A 27,899-nucleotide genomic window follows, 5' to 3' on the forward strand; every position below is an offset into this window, starting at 1 on the left:
ATTTTTTTAAAATAGTGTTTTTTTTAAACCCCAGTGATAACATCTTTTGGATGCTAAATATTTTTGCTTTAAATGTAGGACATTTTGGTTCTATCTGTGTCATTTTGTGCTTAACTATATAGTACAATATATTTAAAAGTACAGCATCTGATGTAAAAGATGTTAGTTCTCCAGCATAGGGATGTCACAGTGGAAATGGGAGGACTTATGCCACTGGACTTGAAGTTTCATAGGGTAGAATTTTTGGTGTGTTGTGGCAAACAAACCTTGAAGTGACCTCAAATGATCCCTGCCTCCTGGTGTTCACCCTTTTGTATAGTACCTTCCCCTAGAATGTAGGCAGGATCTGTAAATTTCTGTGACTTGTTTCTCACCAACAGAATATGACAAAAGTTATGAGATGTTACTCCTGTGATAATGTTACTATATATATCTATATAAAGTCTATGTTGCTAGCAGATGAGCTAGTCAGACTCTCTTTCACTGGCTTTGTAGAAAGAAGCAGCCATGAAGTAAGTGGCCATGTTGGAGAAGCCCATGTAGCAAGGAACTGTGGGTGGCCTGTAGGAGCTAAGCATGGCCTGCAGCAAAAAACTGAGACCTCAATCTTGTAACCATAAGGAATTGAATTCTGCCAACAACCTAAGGGAGATTGGGAGCATACCTTTCCACAGCCAAGCTTCTGATGAGAACAGAGTCCTGGAAGATAGCTAGATCTCAGTCTAGTGACACACTGAAGCAGAGGACTCAGCTAAGCTGTGCCTGGACCTCTAACCTACAGAAACTGTGAGATAATAAATGGTTTACTTTTTAAGCCACTAAGTTTTTGGTAATTTGTTACTCAACAATAGAAACGTAATACATACGTGAATCCCCTGCAAGGTCCCACTTACAGTTGAGGCCACAACCCACACAGATCTACTCCCCGTAATCTGTCTCATCATCCTGAGACAGAGAGAGGTCAAAAAGAGCAGCTTCACACATTTTGTTTCTGGTGACCATGTACTGAAATAGTGTTGTTTCTTCTCCTTATTTGTCAAGGGGGTACCTTGACACAACTGAGCCCAGGGTTTTACAGCCCCATTGTTAAACTGTAATCAAGAAGTTTAATAGGTTTGCTTGTTTAGAATTTTGTAATCATCAGTTCTCAGTTGTGGCATGACTAATCAAAACACATTTATATTTGGCTTTTGAAATGTGTTTTATGCTTTCATTTAAATATAGTTACATAAACCTGAGTGACTTCATATTCCATTCAGAAAATAGATGGCATTATATCTTGGACTCAAGCACAGTACCCAATTTAAGCAGATTGCCTGTTATGAGACTTGAAAATGTGCATTTCACATATTTTTTAGCTCTTAGTTGCTCTAGGTTGTTTGTTATGTGAAGAAATGGCCTTGTGAGATTTACCTTGAGAAAATTAATTGAGCATTCTGATTCAAGAAGCCTCTTTTGGGGCTGTAGGTTGCATTAGAGCACAGAACTCAACAAGAGACCAAGGAATGTTATCTATGAAATTTCTCAAGATCCATTGTTGAAGTGTGTCAATGAGACCCTGAAAGCATTTTTGCCCATGAAAATGACATAAGATGACATCATTTTTATTTATTTATATCAATGTATTAAAAGGTTTATACTTAAGCTAATATATAGCTACACACACATTCTGTTAAAAACTGTATAAATGGCAATAACACAAAATGAATACGGTCTGTAACACACTTTGACATTCTTAGATAGATACTATTAAGAAAATACGACATTTTACTGCACTTTAAACTTGGGGAAGAGAAAGCACTCTCTAAGTGTATCTACTGAGGCAATGAGTTATGAAAATGATAACCTACTTCCTCATTACCTTTGTGGGATGTTGAAAGGACAAATCAGGCAGAATGTAGAAAACATTTTAAACATCGTGGAAAACGTGTTCTTGATGCTTTTTTTTCCATACAGTAAAAGGTTTTATACACGGAGAACTATGTTCTCTCATCCAAATATTTGTGTACCCACCTTAGTTTCAGGCCATCCGTTAGAATGTCCTCTTACCTCCAAACATGCTATTTGGAGAACATTCATATGTGGGAATCAATTAGTAACCACGATTGACCACAGCGGTTCCAAGGCACATCTGAGTCCTTGAATGAGGAGATAGTATGTGTATACACTTTATACATTTTGAGGTCAGAGAGACTGTTCCCTTTCATATTTACTTAAGGTTTATGACGTTTTCAGTTCATGTTTCCCCGTTATTTCTCATTATGTAACTTGTTACTCCTGGGTAAAAATAGTTCAGTGAATCATGAGCCTGGAAAAGGGTTTCACCGTGTCTCCAGGTGAGAAAAGACATGGAGAAGTCAAAAAGCTCATCAAGTTGGGAACACTACAGTGGAAGTTCTGCTCACCAGGAAGCCATGAGGATTGAAGGCAAATGGGGAGTTCCCTTATAGTTAATTTCTCTATAATAACCAGAGAGAGTTTATTAGCATAAGCTATGTCCACCTACTCTATACTCACTTCCCCACATTAAAAGTTATCTTGGTTTTCCACTGGCCTCATGTTGGTATAGCAAATCTTCAACTGCTCCTGACAGAATTGAGAGCTAAGTAGAATTAGCATTTCCTGCCTCTGCATAAAAGATAAAAGGAAGAGGAGGAACTTCTAAGAAAGGTAAGAACAGCCATTTGGAGGGGATAGCTCAACTATGTAGTCATCCCATATAGCCATGAGCAAGGAGATGGATTTTTTACTGTGACACCTACTCCAATTCTCTTAGCTTCCCAAAGGCATGCAGTAAATAAGAAGATGCATTTGCCATTTTTCATTTTATAACTCTACATTTAGACTTTCCTTGAGAGCCCAAAGCACATGAATGACAAAGTATAATAAGAAAAGGTTGGATTTTTATTTTAGGCTAAGTGCATGGCAGAAGCCGTTAAGTAGTATATAATTGTAGACTTCCAGGTCCTGTCCAGTAAAGTCATAGATGTTACTTATTGGTATGATAAAACCCTGCTCGTCATTGTTGGTTTCGTGGAAAAATGGCCTTGTGATATTTACTTTTATGTCATGTAACTAATTTGGGGTTTGCAAGGTTAGACTCTAAAAGCTATTGCTTTCCTCCTAGGTTATTGGCCCGGAATTACGATATACTATGACTAGAATACATTGACACCAGGTAAATGGTGATGCCTCAGTTATGGCAGATTATAGCAGCTCTTGAAACTATGTTTCCCATAACTGTGGCTGATGGCATACAACATAAGAGGATATTTTCAACTCAGCCCTTTTTTGGGGCTTTCAAAAATTGGCTGGACGCTTTAATAATAAACATTTGAGAGCATTAGATTCGAAATGTCTATGTGCTAAATTAAAAGAGATACAAACACTTGGGTTCACTAATACTAACTGTTCTTATCCCCTCTTATTCTAACACTGGTTTCTCTTCCAGGCTTCAATAGAGCATTTCTTTCAACGTACCTTGTCTTCATACCTATCATCAGAAGCCCTTCTGATGTAATAGGCTCTGTTTTTTTCTCTGGCGGCCTCATGAGTCCTAGTACTATGAGTATCTTCATAGGGACAGTAACTACAAATTCTTGCACAGACATAAATTTGATTTTCCATTTATTGTCTTTGTTTCTTTTTCCCAGTGATCTTTGCTCTGTTACTCATGGGAAGGAAAGAGTCTGTGCTTGCATGGACTAACCCACACAAATCAAAAGCACCCTAACCTCTGGTAGTAAAGTCCTTCTGGGCTTGGACTATTTATATGTAAATTATGCTTCCAAATTTGGGGCAAAACACTAATATCAAATCGAGCCCCCACTACCATGTTGCAACCACATATACACTCATACTTGACAAGACTTGTGTTCTAATTTAGGGGTCAAAAATATAGCCACCATGTTCACAGAAAGAAAGAAGACATATGTATTGCATTTCTACCTTACACTAGGCACTTTAATGCATTATCTTGATCCCTACTGAGAGTTGAATATCATCATGTGTATTTTTACAGATAAAATTGCTAAGGTTTTTAAGTTGAATGACTTGCCCAAAGGCACACACCTAATAAGTGATGAAGCTGTGTTTCAAATTCAGGTTTATCTGAGTCCAAATCTACACTCCTTTTTGCTGTACTATATTGGTTTTGCATAAATATATGTGCTTGGATATATTAATATAAGAATCTTCAGTGTATTTCTTCCAATAGTGACTGACTTTTAGAAGCCAGTTGATAGAAAAATGAATGCAGGAACATTTGAGAACACCTTTTTCATCGTCCTCTCCAGATATGTTTTCCCCCATTCAATTTCACTTTATCAATATTCATCAAGTGCTAATTATGGGTAAGTTGTGGCACTTTGGGCACTGTGCCTGACAGATATAACTTGGCTATGATACATATTTGTGATTTACCAAGAGAGTTTTATGCTGAGGTTTGCCTTCCTGGCCTGCTCAGTTTTGAAATAATCTCTATTCCCGGGCCCAGGGTCTATCCCCGCAGTGTTAAGTTAGGTAGGAGGCTATGTTATGGCAACAGACCTAAGCGATATTAATAGCTTCTTTTTTCTGTTATGCCTTGGCTTCCCTTGATGAATCAAGTCCAGATTTTCATATCTTTATCCATAGTTCCTAGCAAGGAGATGGCAGCTTGGAGAAGTGATAAGATTTGCTCACACATCTGGTTACTGCTGGTGGCTAAACTCCATGGAGTTCAGAATACATTAAGTCCACTGTCTTTCCCAGGTGCCATATTGGTGCCCATATTGTACCTGTGTGCAGATGTTTCTGTGAAGTGGTATTGTTCAGGTGTCTTGTGGTTTTGCAAACTATTCACCCTCTCTCACCTCAAACCACCCCCCACTTACCAGGAAAGAGAGGCAGTGTGTGTGATATAATGAGTAGAAATGTGTCTAGGCATTGGAATCCGACAGACTTGAGTTCAAAGTCATCCCTCTTTGTAACTGTGTGTGGTCTTGGAGAAGTCTATTGAATATTCTAAGCTTCAGTGTTTTATCTGTAATGATAATGATAATGATTTATCTGTAATGAGGATGATAATTACCTTGCATATTGTTGTGACTATTAGCACTAATGTATACAAAGTGCCTAGCACAATATTTCAGAAACGGTGTAGATATCAGATGCCAGTCTAATTAGAACATTACTTTTTAATTATATGCATGGAGGGGTGGAAGGGGCAAGAGAAGGATAGCTGTATCATGGTATTTGTGTTTCAGTTTTGGGTGTGAACATTGCTGTTAGTGAGTTTGTTTCAAACTGGACTCTCCCCTGCCATCTCCCTTGCTCCTTCCCTTTATTAAGCTTTGTTGTTTAGGCCCTGTTTCCAATTAAAAGACAGTCCCCTCCCTGACAGGACAATTTTGCCCACTGTTTTGGTTTTTGTGTGTGTGTGTGCGATTCAAGACTGGCTGTCCCCCAGATTGCAGCTGATAACGCTTCTCTTCCCAGTAGCCACTACTGCCTCCTCCCAGAAATTTTAAACAGGGAGCAGCACATATGGATTAGGGCACAATCTCAGAGTTGATGAAATGGTGGCTCAGAGATCTTTCCAGGACCAGTGGGAATCCCATGTGTCATTGTGGGAAAAATAAGCATCCCTTGTCATCTACAAGTCTACGAGTGTTTGCTGCCACCCCTAGCCCTCCAATGCCACATGCTCATCCTATTCTTATTTATTATCTACTCCTCTTCCTCCTCCCTTTCCAGGCCTATCAGATTGAGTTATAATACCACTGATCTCTTCCTTCCCTCCCACCCCTGTCTCTTTCTCTCTAATTGCATTTGTACGTTTATGGTCAGCCCTTCTGGATACGCTATCAAGAACTGAGCAGCACAAAATCCAGATGGTAACAGTCAGCCTTGCTCTAAGCCCTGGCTGGTAGGTGTTAGAATTTGATTACTGTAGTTAGTGGCCATTTAGGATTTGAGCAATCTTAATCCTTTAAACAGAGCCTGGCTAGAGAGGAGTGGAGGGGGGGTGGTGATTTTACCAGGTGTTTGCCTGCAAGGAGAAGTTAGAAAAGGATGCAGATCTGGATGCTGTTTTTGCCTGCAGGGAGAAGTTGGAAAATGATGCAGATCTGGATGGTGCTTCAACAGGGAAACAAATGGAGGTGAAACACTGTGAAAAAGGTAGCAGTAGGTTCTAGGGTAAAACATCTGAACAAGCTGTGGGAAGTTGCCCCCTGGGAGGGAAGGCAATACTCAGAGCCGCACTCTCAGTCTTTCTCAGTAAGATCCTTGTGTGATGCTTTTGTGTAGTAGTTGTATGGCCAAGTTAATTTTTTTATTACCAGGAACTATCCAGGTCAGAGGAGAATTTCCCTTTGGGTCCAGCGTGGTATTACTTTCGTTAACCAAGAGAACGCCTGCCACTGGCACACTTGATTTTGTCATAACTCTTTACCAGTGATGAGGGCAGAGAGTTTTATTGCAGGATAACAAGAAAGGTAAAACTAGGCTTTGAAATATGGAGTACTAATCAAAATGATATCAAATGACACAGAACATATAAAGTATGGAGACAACAGTGAAAAGAGCCTTGTACTGGAAGTCAGAAGGCCAGAACAAGCTTACTACTTGGGCAAGTCACTGACCTTGGGCAAGTCACTGTGCTTTTTTGAGTCACAGTAATATTACCTGAAAAAGAAAGGCCAATAGCATTACCTACCTGGCCTACCCCTCAGGGATGTGTTCAGAGTCAAGTGAGAATCTTCAATATCTTTATAACCTACAAAGTGCTGTGTAAATTAAACAATTATTACTTGAATTACTTTAGCATTTAAAATTAAAACCAAAACCAAAACTGAACCAACAAGCTGTGATTCACACCACCAAACTCCTGCCAAATCTGCCTTCTTCTGTCGATTGACTTAGAATAGGATATAATTTCCAATAGGACCAGTGGTTTAAACCTTCCTTTTTTCCTTCCACTGAAGGGATAACTAGTTATTCATGTTCTTGTGAAACCTCAAGAGAGATTTTAGCTCTGCCATTTATTAACTCATTAGGGAAACTACTTCATTTCTCCAAGACTCAGATTAGCATGGCATCTACCTTTCAGAGTTGCTAAAATCAAATGAGATAACCAATGTAACATGATTAGCATAGTCCTTCCCACACAGTAAGGACTCACCAACTGTTAGCACTTCATTTCACTATTATTACTCCAGGAGGCTTGTCCCTGATAGCCTCCTGTTACCAAGAATACATTCACATTGGCACAGCTTTTCAGCTTTGTCACCTGGCCAGTAATTCTCTGAACCAAGGCCCACAACTTAGTCTCTTCTTTGACAGAGTAGTGTCTCATGCAGTCACTTCTCTTCCCTCTCTCTTCCCTCCAAGTGTGATAGGCTGTCAAACTACCATATCTCCTGACTCCATGTGAGGCAATTGTGTTCAGCCAGGGACAATCCTCTGCTCAGAGGCAGCAAGGCTATCCACAGCTTTAGGAATTGAGTGAGGGCTCCCATTATTCTGTCATCACCCATTCTACCCCCAAGCCAATCCAACCCCTGAGGTGCCCTTACCTGACACTTTGCTCCTGCTCTTACCTACCACTGGTGGGACAGAGGCATTCTCTCTCTCTCTCTCTCTCTCTCAGTCTCTCTCTCTCTCTCTCTCTCTCTCTCTCACACACACACACACACACACACACCTTCTTTTCCCACCACTCATACACAACTCCTAATGAATTAATGAATTTCATCTTGCCTAGACCACCACTGCTGCAAGAAGCAAGCAGAACCACCTGGTCTAGCATCAATTTCTGTCTACCTTCCTCATGATTCTTGGTAATGCCACTTCATAAAACTGAGAAAAAGTAAAAACCAAACCCACACATCCCCTCTTTATAATCAAACCACTTATTCCCCAGAGAACTTTTTAGTGAATGTATTTGTAAGTATTATTCAGGCCTTCAGATAGCTGTCTGCATGGGTCCAGTTTGGTAATAAAACAATCTCTCCAGCTCAGGAGTAAACATGTACTTCCCAAGTACATGTGATTAGGTGATGTGGGCTCACCATCCCCACTTCTAAGAGCCATTTAAAGCCATGATAGGAAAGAGATGGGTACTTTTAAAAACCAGAGCACAGAAATCACCAAAATTGAGTTTCTCTGCTTTGCCGTTCTGAGTGAGTTGTAACCAAATAAGCTACATACAGGCATGCACTGCATAACAATGTCTCAGTCAACGATGGACCTCATATACTATGGTGGTCCCATAATACTATAATATTGTATATTTACTGTACCTTTTCTATGTTTACATACACAAATACCATTGTGTTACAATTGCCTACAGTACAGTAATATGCTGTACAGGTTTGTAGCCTAGGAGCAATAGTCTACGCCATATAGCCTAGGTGCATAGTAGGTTATACCATCTAGGCTTGCGTAAGCATACTCTGATGTTTGCACAGTGATGAAATGGCCTAATGATGCATTTCTCAGAACATGTCTCTGTCTTTAAGTGAGGCATGTCTCTATTTGCATATTTACAAGCTTCCTTTTTGGCCTTAGGTTGCAAGCACTTTTAAATACCTCTGGGGGCTGAAGTCTCCAGATTTAGAAGCTCCCAAGCATGGTCCAGCATATTGTTACAAAGTTGTATATATGCAAAATTTGGGATTATGACATTTCAGGTACCTCTCTAAAGACTGTGGTTTTTTTTCCCTCCCTATTGTGAAATCGTTTGCAGTACATAGTCCCCTTCAAGAAATTCAGCTAAACTAGTGGGAAATCTGCAGATATCACTGGTCCATGGCTTTTCCTGCTGGGTGAAATAGTGGCCCCTGGGGGAAAAAAGAAGTGAACTGAAGTGATCCCCAAGTTAGATCTGACACCCAAGTCAGATCATGATAACCGTCATCATGTAGTTATTTGATATGGGAGTGGAGTGGGGAGAGACAGTAAAGTAAAAAAGATCAGGGTTCAAACCCCAGCTCTGCTATTCATTGTGACTTAGAACTAGACACTTAACCTCTCTAAGCCCCAACTTCTTCACTTCCCTCACAGGACTGTTGCTGTGGGCATTAAATAAGATAATGCATGTAAAGCAAGGGCAAATAGCAGGCATTTGTCAGCCAGAAGCAACCCTCTTCCTTTGGAGAAGGAGGGTTGAAGAGAAACTTAGAGAAGAAATTGCTACTCCTGCTGCTTCTAATGAGGGCCATCACCAGAGTCACAACAGGAGCCACTGCTCTCATAGTAGATGGTTAGGATCAACAGGGCATGTTGCTTGGTGTTGGGAGCCCAGGGTTAGTTAGAAGCAGTGAGGGAAGTGTCCCTGAGAGAATAAACATCCACGGAATGTTAGAAGAACCGTAGTCTCTGGTAGCTTATGGTCAGGTAAAAGAATGGAAAAGAAGGCAATCGGAAGCAGGCATGGCACTGTCACTTTTTATAAGATGGTGGCACTAGATAAGCTAATTGATGTTCTGACCTCTGTGATCTTGCTTAGGTTGAGGACCAGGGTCCAAGATACCCTGGTATCTTTTGGGGGTAACTTTGTGTGACCAAGAAACTTCTTTTCTAGGCAAGCAGCAACTACTGCTGTAGCCATAGGGGTCTCCCATGAAGCTTCCACTTATACTATTCCTTTCACTGGATTTCCTGTTTCTAGGTTTTTGGCTCCCCAGTGGTCAGAAACAATCCTCTTTCCCCTACTCAGAACCTTGAGTCTTCCCTGGATTTGTGGAGCAAGGGAAACCCTCTGCAGGAAGGTTTATCATAAGCCACTTTTCTCCTCAAACTCCTAAAGCTCTTACCCAGTCCTTCCTTTTGATCCTACTCTTAGAGTCAAGCCATCTTCCTGCTGGTTTCCTCACATGCCATTCCCCTAGAGCCCTGTAACTGTGCACATATTCCAGGAGGCATTCCCAATACAGAGAAAACTCAACGGCTGCAGTTACAGGGCACCTTCACTCACCTTAGGGAGGTCGGTGAGGAGTCCCAACACAACTGAAATACGGTGGCCTGAGGCCCAATGCTCTACCACTAATTTGCTCTTTGACTTGAGTAAGCACAGCCCCTCTTGGAGCATTATTTTCATAATCTATAACAGGGTGGAGAGATCTAAGATTACTCGTTACTAAGGTCAAGATTGGCTCAGAAAGTTAAAAGGCCAGTTTTGTGGCATGAGCACAGATTTTGAACTAACATAGACCAGAGCTTGTATCTCCATCCTACCAACTTAACGGTGGCCCCTCTTCGCAGTGAAATAGCTTGTTCAAGGCTGCACAGCTAGTAGGCAGCAAAGCCAGCATGCAAACCTATAAGCAGTTCTGGGAGGGCTCAGCAAAGCTCTTCCTCCTTCCTGGATGCAGCTAGTCCCAGGTCAATTACCAAGGGCCAGGTTACTGCTTTCAGAACTTTGTCAGCCTGGGCTCAGATTGCTCACCTCCTCCCCATACCCCAAACAATTAGTGATCCTTACCCTCCCTAGGAATTCCAGTAACAGAAAAGAAGAAGGGGGAAGGGGCAGAGAGATTTGAGAAGACACAGGCTTAAAGGCTAAACTTCCATTTACATTGTTCCTTTCACTGGGTTTCCTGTTTCTATGTTTTTGGCTCCCCCAAAACTTATCGGTGTTTAGGCTTTATGGTCCCAGTGGACCAGTTTTAAAGTCATCAACCCTTGATATTTATTTTATCAGTGTACTCAGACCAGTGCAAAATGACATGTATATACAGAGTTTCTGCAGTGTCATTTGTAATAAAATAAGATTTGAAAGCACTGTCTTTCAATAGGGAACTGTTTAAATAAATCACATTACATTCATTTAGTAGAATGCTATGCAATTGTAAAAAGAAAGGAAACCACTTAATATGTATCAATATCTAAAAGGGTTCATTGTATATTAAGTGTAGAAAGCAAGAAACAAAACATTGCACATAGAATACTATTATTTACAGGAAGAAAAAAGAATATATGTGTATATATGTTTGTTCACGTGTGTAAAATACCTTTATAGTGATATGCAAGGAACTGATTAAAGTTTTTGCCTATTCATAAAAATAAATATGTATAGCAGCTCAACTTTCTTTTATTTCACTGATAGAGAGCAGGGACATAGATGTTCATCTATAGCTCTTCCTTAGCACAGGAAGCAGTGGGAGGAGATTTGCAGATATAGTCCTTGCAGACCTGTGTGGTAGAAAGATCTGGCTTTTCAGTGTTAGGGTGACCACGAGTCCCAGTTTGCCCAAAAACCTCCTGATTGTAGCGCTGAAACTCCTGGGAAAACCAGGACAGTCGGTCGTCCTATTCCTCATCCTGCTGCTGCAGCCCTTAGCCAGGAGGGAAGATTCCAGTAGTGGCATGAGCGGAGCAATGGCAGCAGCCCTTGCCTCCACAATCCACAAGGGACAAGGAACTCACAGAGTGGCAGGCACATGCTCTGTAAGGTATCTTCATCTAACAGACAAGGAGATTGAGGCTCAGAGAGGTTAAGTGATTTGCCCAAGGTCACACAGCTAGTAAGTGTTGGAGCCAGCCTGTCTGACTCCTGCCATGTCAACAGGACCCTGGGGAGTGTAAAGCTTTCAGTGGAGCAGTGGATCTGACCTTTCTTAAAGCCTAGAGCACCCGGAGTTGCATTTTAACCAAATCAAACACTGTTGCTCTGAATCAACTTTGGCAAGCCAGTGTTAGGAAACGGCTTTCTTCCCAGCACTCTAACCCAAGCAAAGAGAATAGATGTTCCAGGTCTTTGGACTGAAGGAGTCATAGACAGAAAGCTGGCCTTCTCAGTTGTGCCCAGAAGAGTTCAGTTCTCACTTGGGGAGTGATAGCCTACTCATCCCCTAACTTGATCCAGCCTCCTACACAAAAGCAACAAGAGAAATTAAAACAGAAGAGCAGCCAACTAATAACAGGTAGTGGTGCATATCATGATGCTTGCTTACTTTTTGAGTGGGTGGGGGTGGAATTCAACTTGGCTGTATAACAGGGGACCCTTCTGCTAGGAAAAGGTAAAGAATTCCCCAAAGCCTTATGCATCAAAAACGAACCAAGCAGGCTGGACATGGTGGCTCATTTCTGTAATGGGATTACAGAGGTGGGAGGATTGCTTGAGTCCAGGAGTTCAAGACCAGCCTGGGCAACATAGCAAGACTGTCTTTACCAAAAGATGAAAAAATTAGTCAGACATGGTGGTGGGCACCTGTAGTCTTGACTACTCAGGAGGCTGAAGCAAGGGGATTACTTGAGCCAGGAGTTTGAGGTTACAGTGAGTCATGATTGTGCCACTGCACTTCCACCTGGGTGACAGAACAAGACCCTGTCTCTTAAAAAAAAATCCACCAAGCGACAGAAAAACAGATGTAGCAGATAGTAGAAGTTTTAGGAACTTGGGAGAAGCATAGGAAAAGGTCACAGCAGCAGCTGTACTTGCCCTTTCCCAATTAAGCAGCAGGCGGGTGTTAATTATATACAGGAAATTGGGCTGCTTTACAAACTCTGTTGAGATATTTTATAGAAGATATTTTATAAATATGGAGTGAGGGAAATGTTTATCCTCATTAATTTATTAATTTACACATGCTGAGTTGTAGAGAGCACCAGAGAGAGATACTACCTGTGCCAGGGTGTGGGAGTTCCTGGGAGCAATGGATTTGGGTATTGGCTTATCAAAGAGGATTCAAAAGGAAACTGAAGCAAAGTTTTCCAAAGCTTTAGCCTTCTCTGCAGGGGCTGCCATGGTTTTAGCAAAGACCATTTTGTGTGAACACTGTACACAGGACCTGAATTACGTATGCCTTGGAGTCCTACATTCTTGAATTTGAATGAAGCCAATTGATCTCTGTGGTGATTGAATTCAGGACAATAGACTAATTAGCACCATACTCACTCTCACCACAAAACAATCAGCCTTGAGGGTTTAATAGTAGAAACCATAATGTTATTTGGGTTTTAATGTCTAATAGAGCTGGCAGGAAGGATTAGGAAGCCTGCCTGCAGTGTGCTGTGGTTTAAGAAGCATCAAGTGGTAGCATGACATTTTAATATGTACAAGGATTCTACAGCCCTTCCTAAATTCTTTCTATCTGCAGCATCACAGATATTGCCACAGAAATGTGGCAGCTTGGACCAAGAGGACTACATATGTGTCCCTTCTTATGAAATAGCTGTGTGCTTATAAATGTGGCCACCAAAGCAAAATTTCCCATATGGAGTCCCATTCCTCATTGCCTTTTGTAATAACATCAGAGATGCGTCCTTCTGACAAATATTTTAACTCCAAGATGTTGCAAAGTCTCAAAACTGCAAAACAAACATGGGCAATCTTTTTTGAGAGGAAAACTTTCAACTATTTCCTCGGGCAAGCCACTTGAAGATACTAATTTCAGGGTGTCTTTCATAGGACAGAATTGCGTTAGAAAACGCCTTTCACTACCTGCTTCAGAGGGCTGATGAGAAGCAAAAGCACTTTATGAATTACAAAGTGTTGTCGATATGTGAATTCTAATTACTCTTCCAGTCAATCGTGGAGTATCACTTTAAAAAAACTGGAGAACTCCCTTCTCGCCGGCCAACGAATGTTAGATGTTTAGAAAAACAAGGAATACCATTTGTCACTTTGAGGGAAGCTCATTAAGAGTTCTAGTATGGAATAGTCAGAGCTGTTCATAGAAGACTTTTTTTTTTTTTAATTTTTTTTGGGACGGAGTCTTGCTCTGTCACCCAGGCTGGAGTGCGGTGGCCTGATCTCAGCTCACTGCAAGCTCCGCCTCCCGGGTTCACACCATTCTCCTGCCTCAGCCTCCCGAGTAGCTGGGACTACAGGCGCCCGCCATCACGCCCGGCTAATTTTTTTCCATTTTTTATTTTTAGTAGAGACAGGGTTTCACCGTGTTAGCCAGGATGGTCTCTATCTCCTGACCTCGTGATCCGCCCGCCTCGGCCTCCCAAAGTGCTGGGATTACAGGCGTGAGCCACCGCGCCCGGCCTAGAATGCTTTTTAATTCTTAGCAATCTATGATCTTGTCATTCAGGATAAAGTTTGGCAGTGGGATGGGGTGGGGTCTGTGTTCACCCTGTTGTGTACATACTAATTAACCAGGCCCTCCCAGTTTTCTCATCATGGGTAGAGGAAGCACAGAGTCCACTAGCATTTTGTAATTATGGGTACTTGAACAAAGTAAGGGAAACCAAGCCTCAGATATACTTTCTGGAAGTCAGACGTGATACTGCATAGTTGTGGTGAGAAGGCAATGAGATAATATTATCTACCAGAGGCCAGGGACCAGGAAGCACTATGCAGATCTTCTTAGGGGATAGGCAAGGGCTCTCCCTTCAACGCCTCCCTTGGCAGGATGCATTTGCTTGTTACCTTGCTTCTTCCAATTTTTGCCTCAGGACCTTGTTCAGTTTAGTAGCCCCAAGCAAGTAAAGATTGTTTTGCATGCACATATTTTATCGACTTGGGGCAATCAAACAAGGGATTTTTAGCTTCTGCCTGCTCAAACTGGCTTCCTGGGGCTGCCTATTGGTTTTGGGATTTTAACAAAATAAACAATGGTTTATTTAGAAACAGTAATTGGGTGAGTAGAGAAGTTTCCCTGAAGGAGGACAGAATTCAGAAGGGAAAGGACTACAGGCCCTTTATCTTTTCCAAGATCCAGGTTTGAGCATTTGTAGAAGTTCAGAGCTGATGACATAGAGCCTCTGTTTAGAACTTAAGGAGCTCTTCTTGTGCACCCTGCGAAGGGAGGCATTGAAGGGAGAGCCCTTGCCTATCCCCTAAGAAGATTTGCATTCTAACTTAATTAACAAAAACTAGGTTTTAATTTCATTTTATCTTATTCAAAGCAATACAACTTCGTTTGGTTCCTTCCAACAATGCCCTCTTGGGTCTTTTAACTTGGTGAAGAGGTTTATCTCACTAAACAATTTTAGGATCACAGAGCTTACCTACTCCCTAGCCTGGACATTCTGTTCTTGTCATGGTTGACTTTGTCCTCCTGTTTCCAGTTTCCAGATGGTGATTTGGCTTTTGACAGAAACAAAGTAACTTGATAGGCAAAAGAAGGACAGTTTCCACAAGCTACCAACCCTGTTCTGGTGCCACAGGATTATAAACTTTGTGTTGACAAGCCATAGTGTCTAGGAGAGTAATTCCAGACTTAATCTAAAATGTGTTCATAATAATAATAATAATTTATTATTGGAAAGTAGCTCACAATCTCATCATCCACTTCAGAAATAAATCTTCCTCATCTCCACTGGTAGACACACATTGAAACTCTCCCCTTCTCATACCCTCAGACCTTGGGTATCAGGTATAAAAGATTACTTCATTTCTGCCATCTCTTTTTCCCTTAAAGAACTCAAACAACCACTCCCCAAAACAGCCAGGGTGTAGACAGAGCTTTTGTTGTATTTTTCAATGAATATTCTACATACTTATGCCCCTGCCATATCACATGGGTGTATGTTTATGTTCCTTTAATAATTTTAACATTTTAGTCCCTTTAATTATTCTTTTATTACTATAGCTTTATACTAGGTTTTAAAACCTAAATAGGAGGTAGTTCCCTCTTAATTACTCTTCTTTTTCAGAATTCCCAGTCTGTTTTTGCTTGCTTATTAAAAAAAATTAATAGACCATTTTTAGCAGTTTTAGGTATATAGAAAAATTGAGTGGAAAGTAAAGAATGTACCCATATACCCACCCCCTCCCAGTTTCCCCTATTACCTGCTTGCGGCTACTACACTGAACAAGGTCCTGAGACAATTATTATTATTATTATTAACATCTTGCATTAGTGCAGTGCATTTGTTACACTTGGTGAGCCAATATTGATGTTTTATTCTTAACTAAAATCCATTGTTTACATCAGGGTTCATTCTTGGTGTTGTGCATTCTGTGGGTTTTGACAAATGTATAATGACATGTAGCCGCCATGACAGTATCATACAGAATAGTATCACTGCCCTAAAAATCTCCTGTGCTCCACCTATTCATCTCTTCCGAACTGCCCTTGAGCTTCTGGCAACCACTGAGTTTTTTTCACTGTCCCTATAGTCTTGCCTTTTCCAGAATGTCATGTAGTTGGATTGATATAGTATGTAGCCTTTTTGGATTGACTTCTTTTACTTAGCAATATGCATTTAAAGTTCCTCCATGTCTTTCTGTGGCTTTACAGCACATTTATTTTTATTACTGGATAACATTCCATTGTCTGGATGTACCACAGTCTGTTTACCCATTCACCTATTGAAGGACATCTTGGTTGCTTCCAAGTTTTGGCAATTATGGATAAAACTGCTATAAACATTCATGTGCAGGTTTTTGTGTGGACATAACTCTTTAATGCATTTGGGTACCTAGCAAAGATTGCAATTGCTAGATCACATGGTAAAAGTATGTTTGATTTTGTAAGAAACTGCCAAACTGTCTTCCAAACTAGTTGTACCATTTTGCATTCCGACTAGCAATGAAGGAGAGTTCCTGTTGCTCCATATTCTTGCCAGCATTTGGTATCATCACTGTATTGGGGTTTAGCTATTCTAATCCACGTGTAGTGGTATTTAATTGTTGCTTTATGATGTATTAATAATTTTTAAAAGTTATTTTTCTAGTTGTTGCTCTGGGACTTATACATCTTATCAGAATCTATTTCAGATTTGTATTAATTTAGTTTTGGAGAGATATAGAAAACTTATTCCTATATAGCTCTATTGTCTATAAGGGTCCCCTGAGTGGTAGAGCTTAATTGGGGTCCCCTGAATTGAGGGTGGCTACTGGTTTGTTGGGTGTGGGCTCTGAATAACCAAGCAGGATGACTTGCTGAGGAAGGGGATGTGATCTACAGGCAGATAAAATAGGAACTTGAACAAAGATAGCATTTCTCCTTCTTGCTCATAGTAATATCATTAAAGAGCTTATCAAATGCATAAGCTAAAATCTGAGTCCTCTTGGGCTATCATATTCACAAGTTATAAATTGAGAGATTTTAGTTTACTAGCCCACGACTTGCAGTGCCTGAAAAATGGTTCTTTAAGGGTAAGTGCTTCTCAGAACAAGCCAAGAGAATGTAGTAGTGTAAATATCTGACAGTCAGAGCTGCAAAACTTTAAACTGCAAATGGAGGGAAGGGGAAAGTAGCCAACCAAAAACTGTAAAATGAGCTTGTACGGGGACATTATATACGACAAAATAAGAAGAGTAAAGGAAGCATTTAATAATTTTAACAGAGCAGAACAAGTTGGGAAAAGGGCAGAGATAATGGGTGTAGATTCAGTTGTACAGAATTGGAGTCGTTAAATTTTGGAATTTAAGTCTTTAGCAGAAAGAAGTAAATAGGACTGCCTAGGTAATACGAAGACTTAGTGTGGAGAAGTATATGGATAGAGGTGAGAGGGTTAGGATACAAAAAACCAAATGCCATTATTGAGAATTGTACTTTAGGCCACCTGGCCAGAGAGAGGAAAGGAACAATATATTCTTAATGCTTACAGCAGTTGTTTTCTCTTGGATGACTCAATTTCAACAATTTTAAATATAATTTCTTACTCTCTCTCTCTGCAACCTCCCTCCTTCCCACAAGATCTTATTGTTCTCTTTATTCTGACTCCTCAGCACCATTCTTTTGCATCCCAAGGGTGTTACAATAACCTTGAAACTCCCATAAGCTATGAAGAGGGTTCAGGTAAATCATGACTGCTTATGAACTGACTTTTCAGTTGAGATACAGAAGCTCTGTCCACTAGTACTATCCAATTGGTTAGAAAATTGAAGAGTGTATAAATGTGTGTGTATGAGTATGTGTGTGTGTGTATGTGTATGTGTGTGTGTATTTGGGAGAACAGGAATGACAAATAATTATTTGGATCAGGGTCCTAAACTCAAATTCCTGTTGGAGTCAGGCACCCCATCTGAAGGGGGCAGTTGGTACTCAGTTTCTGCAGATTGTTGCCATGTGAGAATATAAATTCAATGTTACCAGATGTTCTATTTTTTTTTAAGAAACAGGAAACTTGAATTTTTATATGAAATCTTCCACCTTTTAAATATTACCAACTAATTTAAAACTTTGAAAAACACTAGGTAGGCCAAACAAAACACTTCTCCAGCCACCCAAATGGTGAATGCTACTTTAGATGATAGATAGAATTCATGGTAGGGCCTTGATCTGGTGATTTTAAACTCAATCTGGCCCTTTGTCCATTAAGTATGAGTTTGATTCCAGCTTAGCGGGGTTGAGTACTTCTCCCAAATGGCAGTCTTGCATGTTGGTTTGTATCCTATAACTTAAGTGAGAACTTCCTCAATGATGAAAATGGTAAGTAGACTCTATGCTTGGTTAGGATCAGTCTGTTCAGCAGGTAACTGAAAAATCAGTGGTTAGACTATGGGAGGTAACGAAAGTAATCAGAAGGTAGTTTTCTTGTGATTCCTTTTTATGTGCTTGCTCCTTCATGAGATCATGAGTCTGCTGAAGACAAACCATGGTAAAGACTTTGGATTTGGCTCTAAAAGTGTTGAGAAGCTATTGGAGGCTTGCGAACAAGGAAGGAACACGATCCAACTTAATATTCTGAAAGGAACACTCTTAAACAGCTGACAGGCGAGCCCTGTCTAGAGCTACAATCTGGAGACTTCCAGAAAATCTGCCTTTACAGACTTTTCCTCTACCACACGTTCTTTCCTAGGAATGCTGTTCTTGTGTGTTCATATTCCTGCCCTCTACTGTAAATAGAGATATTCTTCATGGTTTTTGGGCCATGTCGCCTGATAAACGTGAAGCCTATATCATCCTGAATGAGTAATCCAAGGGTAACCAATGTCTCCTCTGATTGAACAAGCTTCACTGTGTTCTCACCTGGCCTTCAGGTCATTTCTCAGATATGTGACAAGATAGAGCCTTCTAGATATCTGCTCTTTCCATCTGAGAAAACAAATGATATGACCTTATGAATTGGTCTAATTGCTCAACACCATGCTTCTATCTTTCAGAAAATATTGAAGGAAGGACCTATGCTGAAGAACTGTAACTCCTTCAAGAGATGGAAGCTTAGATATTTTCTGGTTCAAGGACAGAAGCTCTACTTTGCACACCATCCCGCGGTAATGTATAGCATATTGTCAACTAGATTAATGGGTGGGTGCCAGGAAACGTTTGTGCGGGAAGATGGACTAATAAGTAAAGACATGTCAGCAAACATTAGGGTGGAAGTTGAAGCCCTCTACGCTTTTTTTAACTTGCCCTTTTGGGTCAAATGGGGATACTTTTCTCTCCTTTCTCTTTTCTGTATCCCTTTCCTTTCGTATTTTTCCCAGCTAGCTTCTGCACCCAGAACCAACTATAATTTTGGGGATCCAGTGCAAAATGAAAATGTAGTGCCCTTTATTCAAAAAGCAGGGGGAAGTTGTATTAAAGCTACTAACATATAACACTTTATGTTTATACTAAAATATTAATATAAAGCAAAGACTTGTCATGGTGTTTTTACTTGCTAATGTAATTCTAAGTAAAGAAAAATAAAATTTTAAACAATTAGCATGAATTTCACTATTCATCTGAACACTATACAACACCAGTTTTAAATGCAAATGTAAGAGCATTTAATTAATATAAAGAATCACTAAAATTATACAATTTGTGTTTAGCAGCTCATACAAGTGTATGTATTTTGTTCTCAGCAGTATAAAAAAACTGCACAAAACTAGCTCAACTGTTCATATTTTACTTCTCGATACTTGCACATTCCACCAACACTTTTCTAACTGAAAGAACTATGGATTGCCTTATCTTTCCATTTCCTTCCATGTCATCATTTTTAGCAGAAATGGTTGGCTAACCCAGGGGTGTAACGAGCAAGGAAGAATACAATAGGGCTTCTTGGTTGTTCATATTTCTTAGAAACCATTGTCTTTTTGCTATGTCTGAAGCAAGTTCTGGTTCCAACAGAAAGTATGACCTCTCAGGGCTGTCAGCTCCCCTACTGCTTACTCAGTCATAGATGTAACACACTTATCTTGTACTTGCTTTGAGTCTTGCTAAACTCCCACTCTTCATAGGTCCACTAGAATTCTATGTTCATGGGCATCACAAATGCAAATGGAGTGACAAGACATGGGGTGGAAATGTATATGGCACCTATCTACTCTGCTCATATGCATGATCTGTTGTCCCATTGGACTTCACTTATGAAACACATGCTCAAAGACAAAATTATGAAGTAATTTTAAGATGACAACAGCAAAGCATTAAACTAAGTGTGGGGCCCTTCTGAACACAGGGCCCTGTGTGACTGCACAGTTTGTATACCAGTGAAACCAGCCTTGCCTGTATCCATGATACTGATTTCCTGCTGCTGGCTAGATGGTATCTACTATGGCCAGTTAATAAGGAGACACAGACCTCAAACTGGATGGGACTAGCAACACTGCAAAGGCTGCCACCCAATAAAATAGGAATTAATCACAATCTGTTTCTCTAGGACTCTAGTTAAACCACATCCCATTATCTTTTTCAGCATAAGCCTTTATGTTTAAATAATTCTGAACTGACCAACTCAAGCCTTCCTATAATTCCACAAAAATATCTGTAAAAAGTTGATTTTGATTTCATTTTTTTGTTGCATGATATATTAACAAAAATCATGTTGCTAAATAAATGTTAGCCCTCAAGCCAAAGAAATGATTGGATCATGACTGCCACAAATGCCTGTCAGCAAGTCTGTGTATGCATGTGTGTGTGTGTGTTTACCTTTTAACGTCTCTTCACATCATTAACCAGACGGTTCCTTGTCCCTCTCTCTCTTATATCTTTCCAGTTTGCACACTTTGAAACAATTGATCTGTCTCAAGCCGCTGTGGCAGAAAGCAGCTGTAGAAACCTTTGCCACAGTTTTTGTGTAAGTAAGATTGGAAATGACTGAATGGGCAGAGGTAGGGGCTAGCTGGGAAGATAGCTTTCCATAACCACTTCTTACTTCTTTGAACTTCAGGTTTCCAAAGTTTCCTTTGATCCCAAAGTGTTATCATTCATGCAAACATTTTCTAGCAGCCCACTGATAGGGAAGAAAAAAGTGATGGTCTTTTCCCTTATTACCAGTATAAAGCTAAGCTGATTTCAAGGGGAAGGGAGTATGTGACTTATAAAAATCAGTCCTTCCAGTGAAGGTGATTTAGAAGCGTATCACTGGGAGTCTTTCAAGAGACTGCTAATATGTTATAGAAAATGGCAGGATAATTGAGTTACATGACATCCTCTCCTCTGATAAAGTAGATAAGAGCCCTAATTCAAAGTGAAATCTACCCCATGTTGAGATTACTGATGAAAGTGCCTCAGAGAAAGCAGAGGATTTTCTAGGGAAGCATCTAGGGCTTGGTGTGACTGAAATGTCACATGGCTTTGGTCATTCAAGTGAATCCAGACCAGAAAACTCACTGAAAAATAGAAAGCTTGGTGGTCCAGGAATTCTCCTACCCACCTCCTTCCAGAACTGTCTTCTCCCAGCCTCAGTGGTGGAATATGGAGACTGGAGTTCCTGTTTAGGCAGGTAGGGGATAGTACCGAACAGACTAAAGAGCTGCAGACCCAATATCCTGCTTCCATGGTGGGTTCATGTTCCATCCTCCCTTGAAAGGAGAGTGACTGGGTCTAAGAAGAAGACTTTGCTTTTGTTACTCTCTCATTACATCACCTTGACACAGGGTAAAGCTGAGGGCTCTGTTGACCAATCCCAAAAAGCTGAGCCTTTGGGTGATGAGCCTATAGGCTAATGTTTTTGGTCTCCATTTTACAAAGAAACAAATCATAAGGGCTAGGCTGCCCCTTAACCTAATTAAAGCACAGAAGCAGTGAACATCAGCCCCACTCAAGAATGGGTTTGGACCAAAGGAGTGGCTGTTATCACAATCCCGACTAGCTCCTACTTCCATCTACCACATAATTTCACTGTGCTACATGCAAAAGAAGAAACAAATTCCTTGTTGGTGTGGTGAGCTCTAGCTTCAAGACTTGGGGAGCTTATAGTAAAGGCAGTAGGGCAATGGAAGCAGTGACTGATGCTGTAGCTATCCATGATCCCTCCTGCCCTCTGGGAAAAGATCAAGTCCTGCTCATGGTCTATGTCTGCTAGACTCTCAGTGTGGCATTCTTGTTATTCCTGCCTGGGTTCTTGTGCCAAGCAGGATTAAGAAAGACAACTGTAAAATTCTCTTCAGGTTGTCCCTAGCCATAAGAAAGAAAGAAACTGGATTTTTAGACATCTCACTCTCCCACTAAACAGAAACAGGGACACCCTAATGAACCACATACAATTTTACCACTTCAAGTAGACAGAGTAGCAGTAAGCAAGTAGGGTTTTCAGGCAAACTAACTTGAGTAATAGATGGTACGTGGTTTAGTATTTAAAATAATGAATTCTGAGGCCAAAGAATCTGAATTTCAATTCTGGTTTAGTTTTTTACCTGCTGGGTGACCCTGGGCAAATCATTTAACTCTTTTTGTCTTGGTTTTCTGGGCTATGAAATGGGAAAAATAACAATGCCCATCTCACAGAGTTGTAATGAAGATTGAATGAAATCATATGCATAAAGTGCTTTAGAATAGTTCCTGGCACATAGTGAGTGGCATTAAAATGTTAATTATTGCTATTAGCATTATTATTATTTTGGATGGGTATCTAAGGAGCTACCAGTGGCTCTGGGAACGTCTGGTTTATATTCAAGAAGTGTCTTACGTTGTGCTTGGTAAAACTGTGTAGTTTCTTAGAGAGTTCACAGACTCTGTTTGAAGGCAAAGTTGTGGAGTGAGAACCAGCTAATAATGTGACTTTTTGTTTAGGTTATCACACCACAACGAAAAATCACTCTGGCTGCACCCAACCGGAAAGACATGGAAGAATGGATTAACGTCATAAAAACCGTCCAACAGGGAGAAATTTATAAGGTAAGGAAACTAGTAGAGAAGCCACACAATTCTTAATAGGTAAATAATTAATTGCATTAGTTAAGCCACCTTTACAGCAGGGAAATAATAAAATGGAAGCCGAGACCACCTGGTTAGGAATTATAGACAGAAAACCTCTTTAGAATTATTCATAAATAGGAGTAATTCACTTGGACTCAGACCTTTGTAAGTATGTGGTGCAGATACTTCTATACATATCTACTTAATATGTAGATGTAAATGTATGCCCAATGGATGAGTCACTCAAGGTGTATGTGAGCAGCTAATGTAGATGCCCTTGGGTTAGGAAAACAGGAATCAGCAGTCTTGACTTGGGTCTGCTGAATGACAATAGTAACAGCTAAGGAAACTGAGACTCAGAAAGAGGTAGGAACCAGTCCAAGGTGGAATCACTATTCAGTAGTGAAACTAGGATTCCAATGCAGGCAATGTGACTCCAAAGCCTATGTCCTTGACCACTATACTCTTTGCCTTTCTGTTTTCTGTCTACTACAGAAGTAATGCAGAGGGAAGAGCAAGAAGTATCCTCTCCAAAGCTTAGCAGGGTTCTTTTTAACCTAGCAGTACCAAATATCTGGCCACTGCTCCCTGCAGTAACTCGTTTAATCAAACTTCAGGAGATACACTCTGCCTGCCCTTCTATACATCTACCACAGTTAGAATTTATGTAAGTTCCAAGAGGAGAGAGATCTGTGTCAGTTATTTACTTAGAGCAGTCTCTGGCACATAGTAAAGGCACAATAAATATCTTTTGAATGAATAAATGAATCTGCAGGAAATCTTGGAACCAGGATTTGGACAGAGAATGATACATGGTTCATCTTGAAGCAAAGTTCTGCTGTAAAGGTCTTAGAGATAAAGGGGAAGGTGAATCCAGACTTTAAAATAACCTAATGTCTTAAATAACTAGCAATGCATAGATGATTGTTCTAGGCAATTTGAATGGAGCAGTGTGTGAAGTGGTTTGGATAATGCGGTTTAGAAATAAAACTAATGCCATAGAGAAGAGCCATCCATCCCTACTCCCCGAGGACTTCTCAAGCTTTTGACCACTTGGTCTCATAACTATACATTCTGCTCCCTATAGCAATGATGGGGAACATGACAAGATGGCTGACTTGAGGCCTCTCCAATATCATTAAGGCCTCCCCCAGTCCCACATTATATATGCTTAAATTGAGAGATCCTTTGCTTAGCATTTGCTGGTGATCTTTATATGATTTAGCACTCAGAATTTTACCTCTTTGTTATTTTCTTCTTCCTTTCCTAATGGAGAAGCACATCCCCTTTTCGCCTCCTGCCCCGACCAATAAGGCCACTACAGTACAACATTAGAGGCAGTCATAAAAAGTTGTGAATTCCATGCTCCTTTCCTATCTTCATCCCTGTGGACCAATATCTTTCCTTCCTGTGACTTAACTTCTATTCAAACTGGAGGGTTTCTCATGAATCATATAGCATTTTCAATTTGATATAAAAGGTCACATAGGATATTTTGAATTTTATTATTGTTCTAGGAATGCAAAAACTGCTAGAGAAATTCTGATGACTACTAGAGAATTGGTGCACCATCCCTGAATTCATTGAATTAAACACCTAGGTATTGATTACCCAGCACAAACTAGAAAGGAAAACAAAAATCCCTGTTTACTCTCTTGGAAGAGTTGTATCAGGTTGTAATCACAACCTCTGTGGAGCTTCTCCAGGGACCTAAATCTATTAAGGAACACTTTTAGCTGATAGTGAAACGTCTCAGCACCAGCATCTTAGCAATTTGTCTTACTTGAGGCTTAAATAGTCAAATATGCTTTCTCCCATATGTGCCTTATCTCTAATGGTCCCTTCTATCTTCTGTCACCACCAATGCCTGACAAATAGGGCAAGGGAAGATTAATCATGGATTTAGTGGTCTATTAAAGTGGTGACAAAGTAATTGGATAATCTATTGGAAACTAGTCAGTACACATTAATAAGCCATCCCCTACTAGTTGCCCAATTCTGTTTCATAGAGAGTAGGAAAAAAAAAAATGCAATACTTGCTCCCAGCCTCAATGAGCTTTGTAGGTAATAGGGAGACACTATATACACAAAAGAAACAGTTAAAGGACAGTACCCAAGATAAATGACAGTTTTCAGAGATGTTACAAGGCAATGCATGATTGATTGCCAGATGAATGAAACAGACAATAAAGTGGTATGGGAGTTCAGAGGAGGAAGAGATAAGTATGGGCTGGAGTCCTCTGGGAAGAGTTAACAGAGGAGAGATTTAAGACTGACCTTGAAAGATAGATTGTATTTTATTGGTGACAGGGAATTAGGGACAATAGGAGGTCCTGGGCTATGGAACTGGTATAAGCAAAAGCTGAATAACAGGAAAACAGAACCTTTTTGGAATACAGTGAAAGGGAGAATCCATTTCACCAGAAAAGTTTAGGAAATTGAGTCCAAGAAGTATGTCTTGAGAGGAAGATGGGGCCTGACTATGGAGATTTTTCAATGCCTGGATAAAGAGTGGGGAAGATTGGCAATGTATACAAAGTTAAGCTTAAGGATGGATTCAAACGGGAAGAGAATTGATAAGAGGGATACTTTAGAAATACAGGATGGATTAGACAAGGGAAAAACTGGAGGCCAGAAGTTCAGAGAAGAGGCTATGATTAATTATGGCAAGACAGTGTTAAGCCCCAAAATGAGGATAGAAAGGGAGGACAAGTGTGGATACTGAGTTAGGGGTGGCGGATAACCTAAATATAAGAAAGAGGCAAATGAAGTAGAAAAGTCACAGATAGATGAAAGGTGTGAGGCTGGGGGATTTAAAGAAAGAATTTAAAGGAGAAAGTTAGAAATAAGGAGCTGCTTGGAAGACTAGATTAAAAAGTTTGCTCTTCCTAATGAATTGTCATGGAATCATTGACTGTGGAAACAGAAATAGACCTTAAAAGTTATCTGGACTCCAGATATTAGATTCTAGAGCATCTGGAGATGTAAGTCATGTGGCCTTTATTTGAACTCTTCCAAAGGTAGGGAATTAAGTTTCTTACAAAAAAGTCCATCTAATGTTCTTAAAGCTCTAAATCTTGGAAATTTTTTTCTGAAACTTCGGCCTAGTTGAAGAAAGAACTTTCTAATATTCACTGTAAGCTGCAGGAATGGCATCAGCTGGCTCTTGAGGTGGAGAACTCCCTATCATTGGAAGTAATACAAACAAATAAATTGAACAACTGCTTCTCAGATGTTGTACAGAAAATTGATTTTTTCAAGTGGTCAAACTAGATGAACTTCAAAATTTCCCACTTAGAAACCATAACTTCAGGGAAATTCTCTGTGGCACTGCACCGGCTTGAGGGGGAAGTGGCACAGTAAAAGAGAACCATTCCTCTTACCATTTGACCCTGGCTTTTCTCAGTTCTATGGTCCAAGGGGGGAGTCTCAGCCTCACTCCCAAGTTCTGGGATATTCACAATGGTATTCTGACCTGTGGATAGTTGCCATATGGATTTCTGTAGTGCAGGGAGAGAAGCTGGAGAACTCCTATTCCACCATCTTGCTGATGTCACTCTCTATCTTACATTTTACTATAAGTAGTCAGGAGGAACCAAATACCCTCAGCTGAATATCGAATTTCATCATTCACAAGTTCTACTTTCCATCAAACACTAGCATACAAACACAATTTAGTCAAGTTCTTTGCCACTTTATAACAACAATCACTTTTTCTTTATTGTCCAGTAATATGTTCTTGGCCGGTCCATATTTTTACCAAATTCTGTTCATGATTACTGAGGTATACTCTAAGAAGATGAAGCTTTCTCTACAATTCTCCTTTTCCCTTTCTGAGCTCTCACCAAAATCTCCTTTAAAATTCTATTCAGAACAATCTAGGCTTTCTTGGCATGTACCTCAAAACTCTTCTAGCCTCTACCCATTACCCAGTTTCAAAGTTGTTTCTACATTTTTAAGTATTTGTTATAGCAGTACTCCTCACTCCTCAGTACCAATTCCTGTCTTGGTCAGTTTGGGCTGCTATAAAAAATTCCACAGACCAGGTGACTTCAAATAGCAAATATTATTTCTCACACTTCTGGAAGCCAGAGAGTCCAAGATCAACCCACTGGCAGACTCAGTGTCTGGTGAAGACCCACTTCCTGGTTCATAGACAATTGTCTTCTTGTGTCTTCATATGGTGGAAAGGGGAGTGAGGTGGGTTTCTGGGGCCTCTTTTATAAGGGTGCTAATCTGGTTCATGAAGATTCCAATCTCATGACCTAATCACCTCCCAAAGGCCCCATCTCCTAATACCATCACCTTGAGGGTTAGGAATTCAACATATGATATCAAGGGGGTACACAAGCATTCAGTCCATTGCAAATGAAGAATCTGATCGGAGCAATGGACTGCATGAATGTATTCACCTAAGTATTTTAGAGAGGGTAAAAATCAAGCACAAAAACCCAAGAACCACACACTGAAAGCTTTAAAGAAGACTCTTTCTAGAATGTTGTTGGGGGCGGAGCAACATGGCCGAATAGGAACAGCTCCAGTCTCCAACTCCCAGCGCGAGCGACACAGAAGACCAGTGATTTCTGCATTTTCAACTGAGGTACTGGGGTCATCTCACTTGGGAGTGCCGGACAATTGGTGCTGGTCAGCTGCTGCAGCCTGACCAGTGAGAGCTGAACCAGGGCGAGGCATCGCCTAACCTGGGAAGCGCAAGGGGGAAGGGAATCCCTTTTCCTAGCCAGGGGAACTGAGATACACAACACCTGGAAAATCGGGTAACTCCCACCCCAATACTGCACTGTAAGCACACCGGCACACCAGGAGAATATACCCCACACCTGGCCGGGAGGGTCCCACGCCCACGGAGCCTCTCTCCTTGCTAACACAGCAGTCTGCGGCAATCTAACCGCAAGGCAGCAGCGAGGCTGGGGGAGGGGC

General features: G+C 40.6%; 1 protein-coding gene across 1 annotated transcript in view; it reads left to right on the forward strand.

The window, feature by feature from the left end:
• Positions 1-27,899, forward strand: part of DGKK (diacylglycerol kinase, kappa) — a 105,066-nt gene that overhangs the window by 27,357 nt on the left and 49,810 nt on the right. The window contains exons 2-4 of the mRNA XM_011946639.1: positions 18,995-19,105; positions 20,818-20,898; positions 22,836-22,940. Of these exons, the coding sequence (XP_011802029.1) occupies positions 18,995-19,105; positions 20,818-20,898; positions 22,836-22,940 (297 nt within the window). The remainder of the gene's footprint in view (positions 1-18,994; positions 19,106-20,817; positions 20,899-22,835; positions 22,941-27,899) is intronic.

This window comes from Colobus angolensis, unplaced genomic scaffold (genome assembly GCF_000951035.1).
Source record: "Colobus angolensis palliatus isolate OR3802 unplaced genomic scaffold, Cang.pa_1.0 Scaffold252, whole genome shotgun sequence".
Taxonomy (NCBI): Eukaryota; Metazoa; Chordata; class Mammalia; order Primates; family Cercopithecidae; genus Colobus; species Colobus angolensis.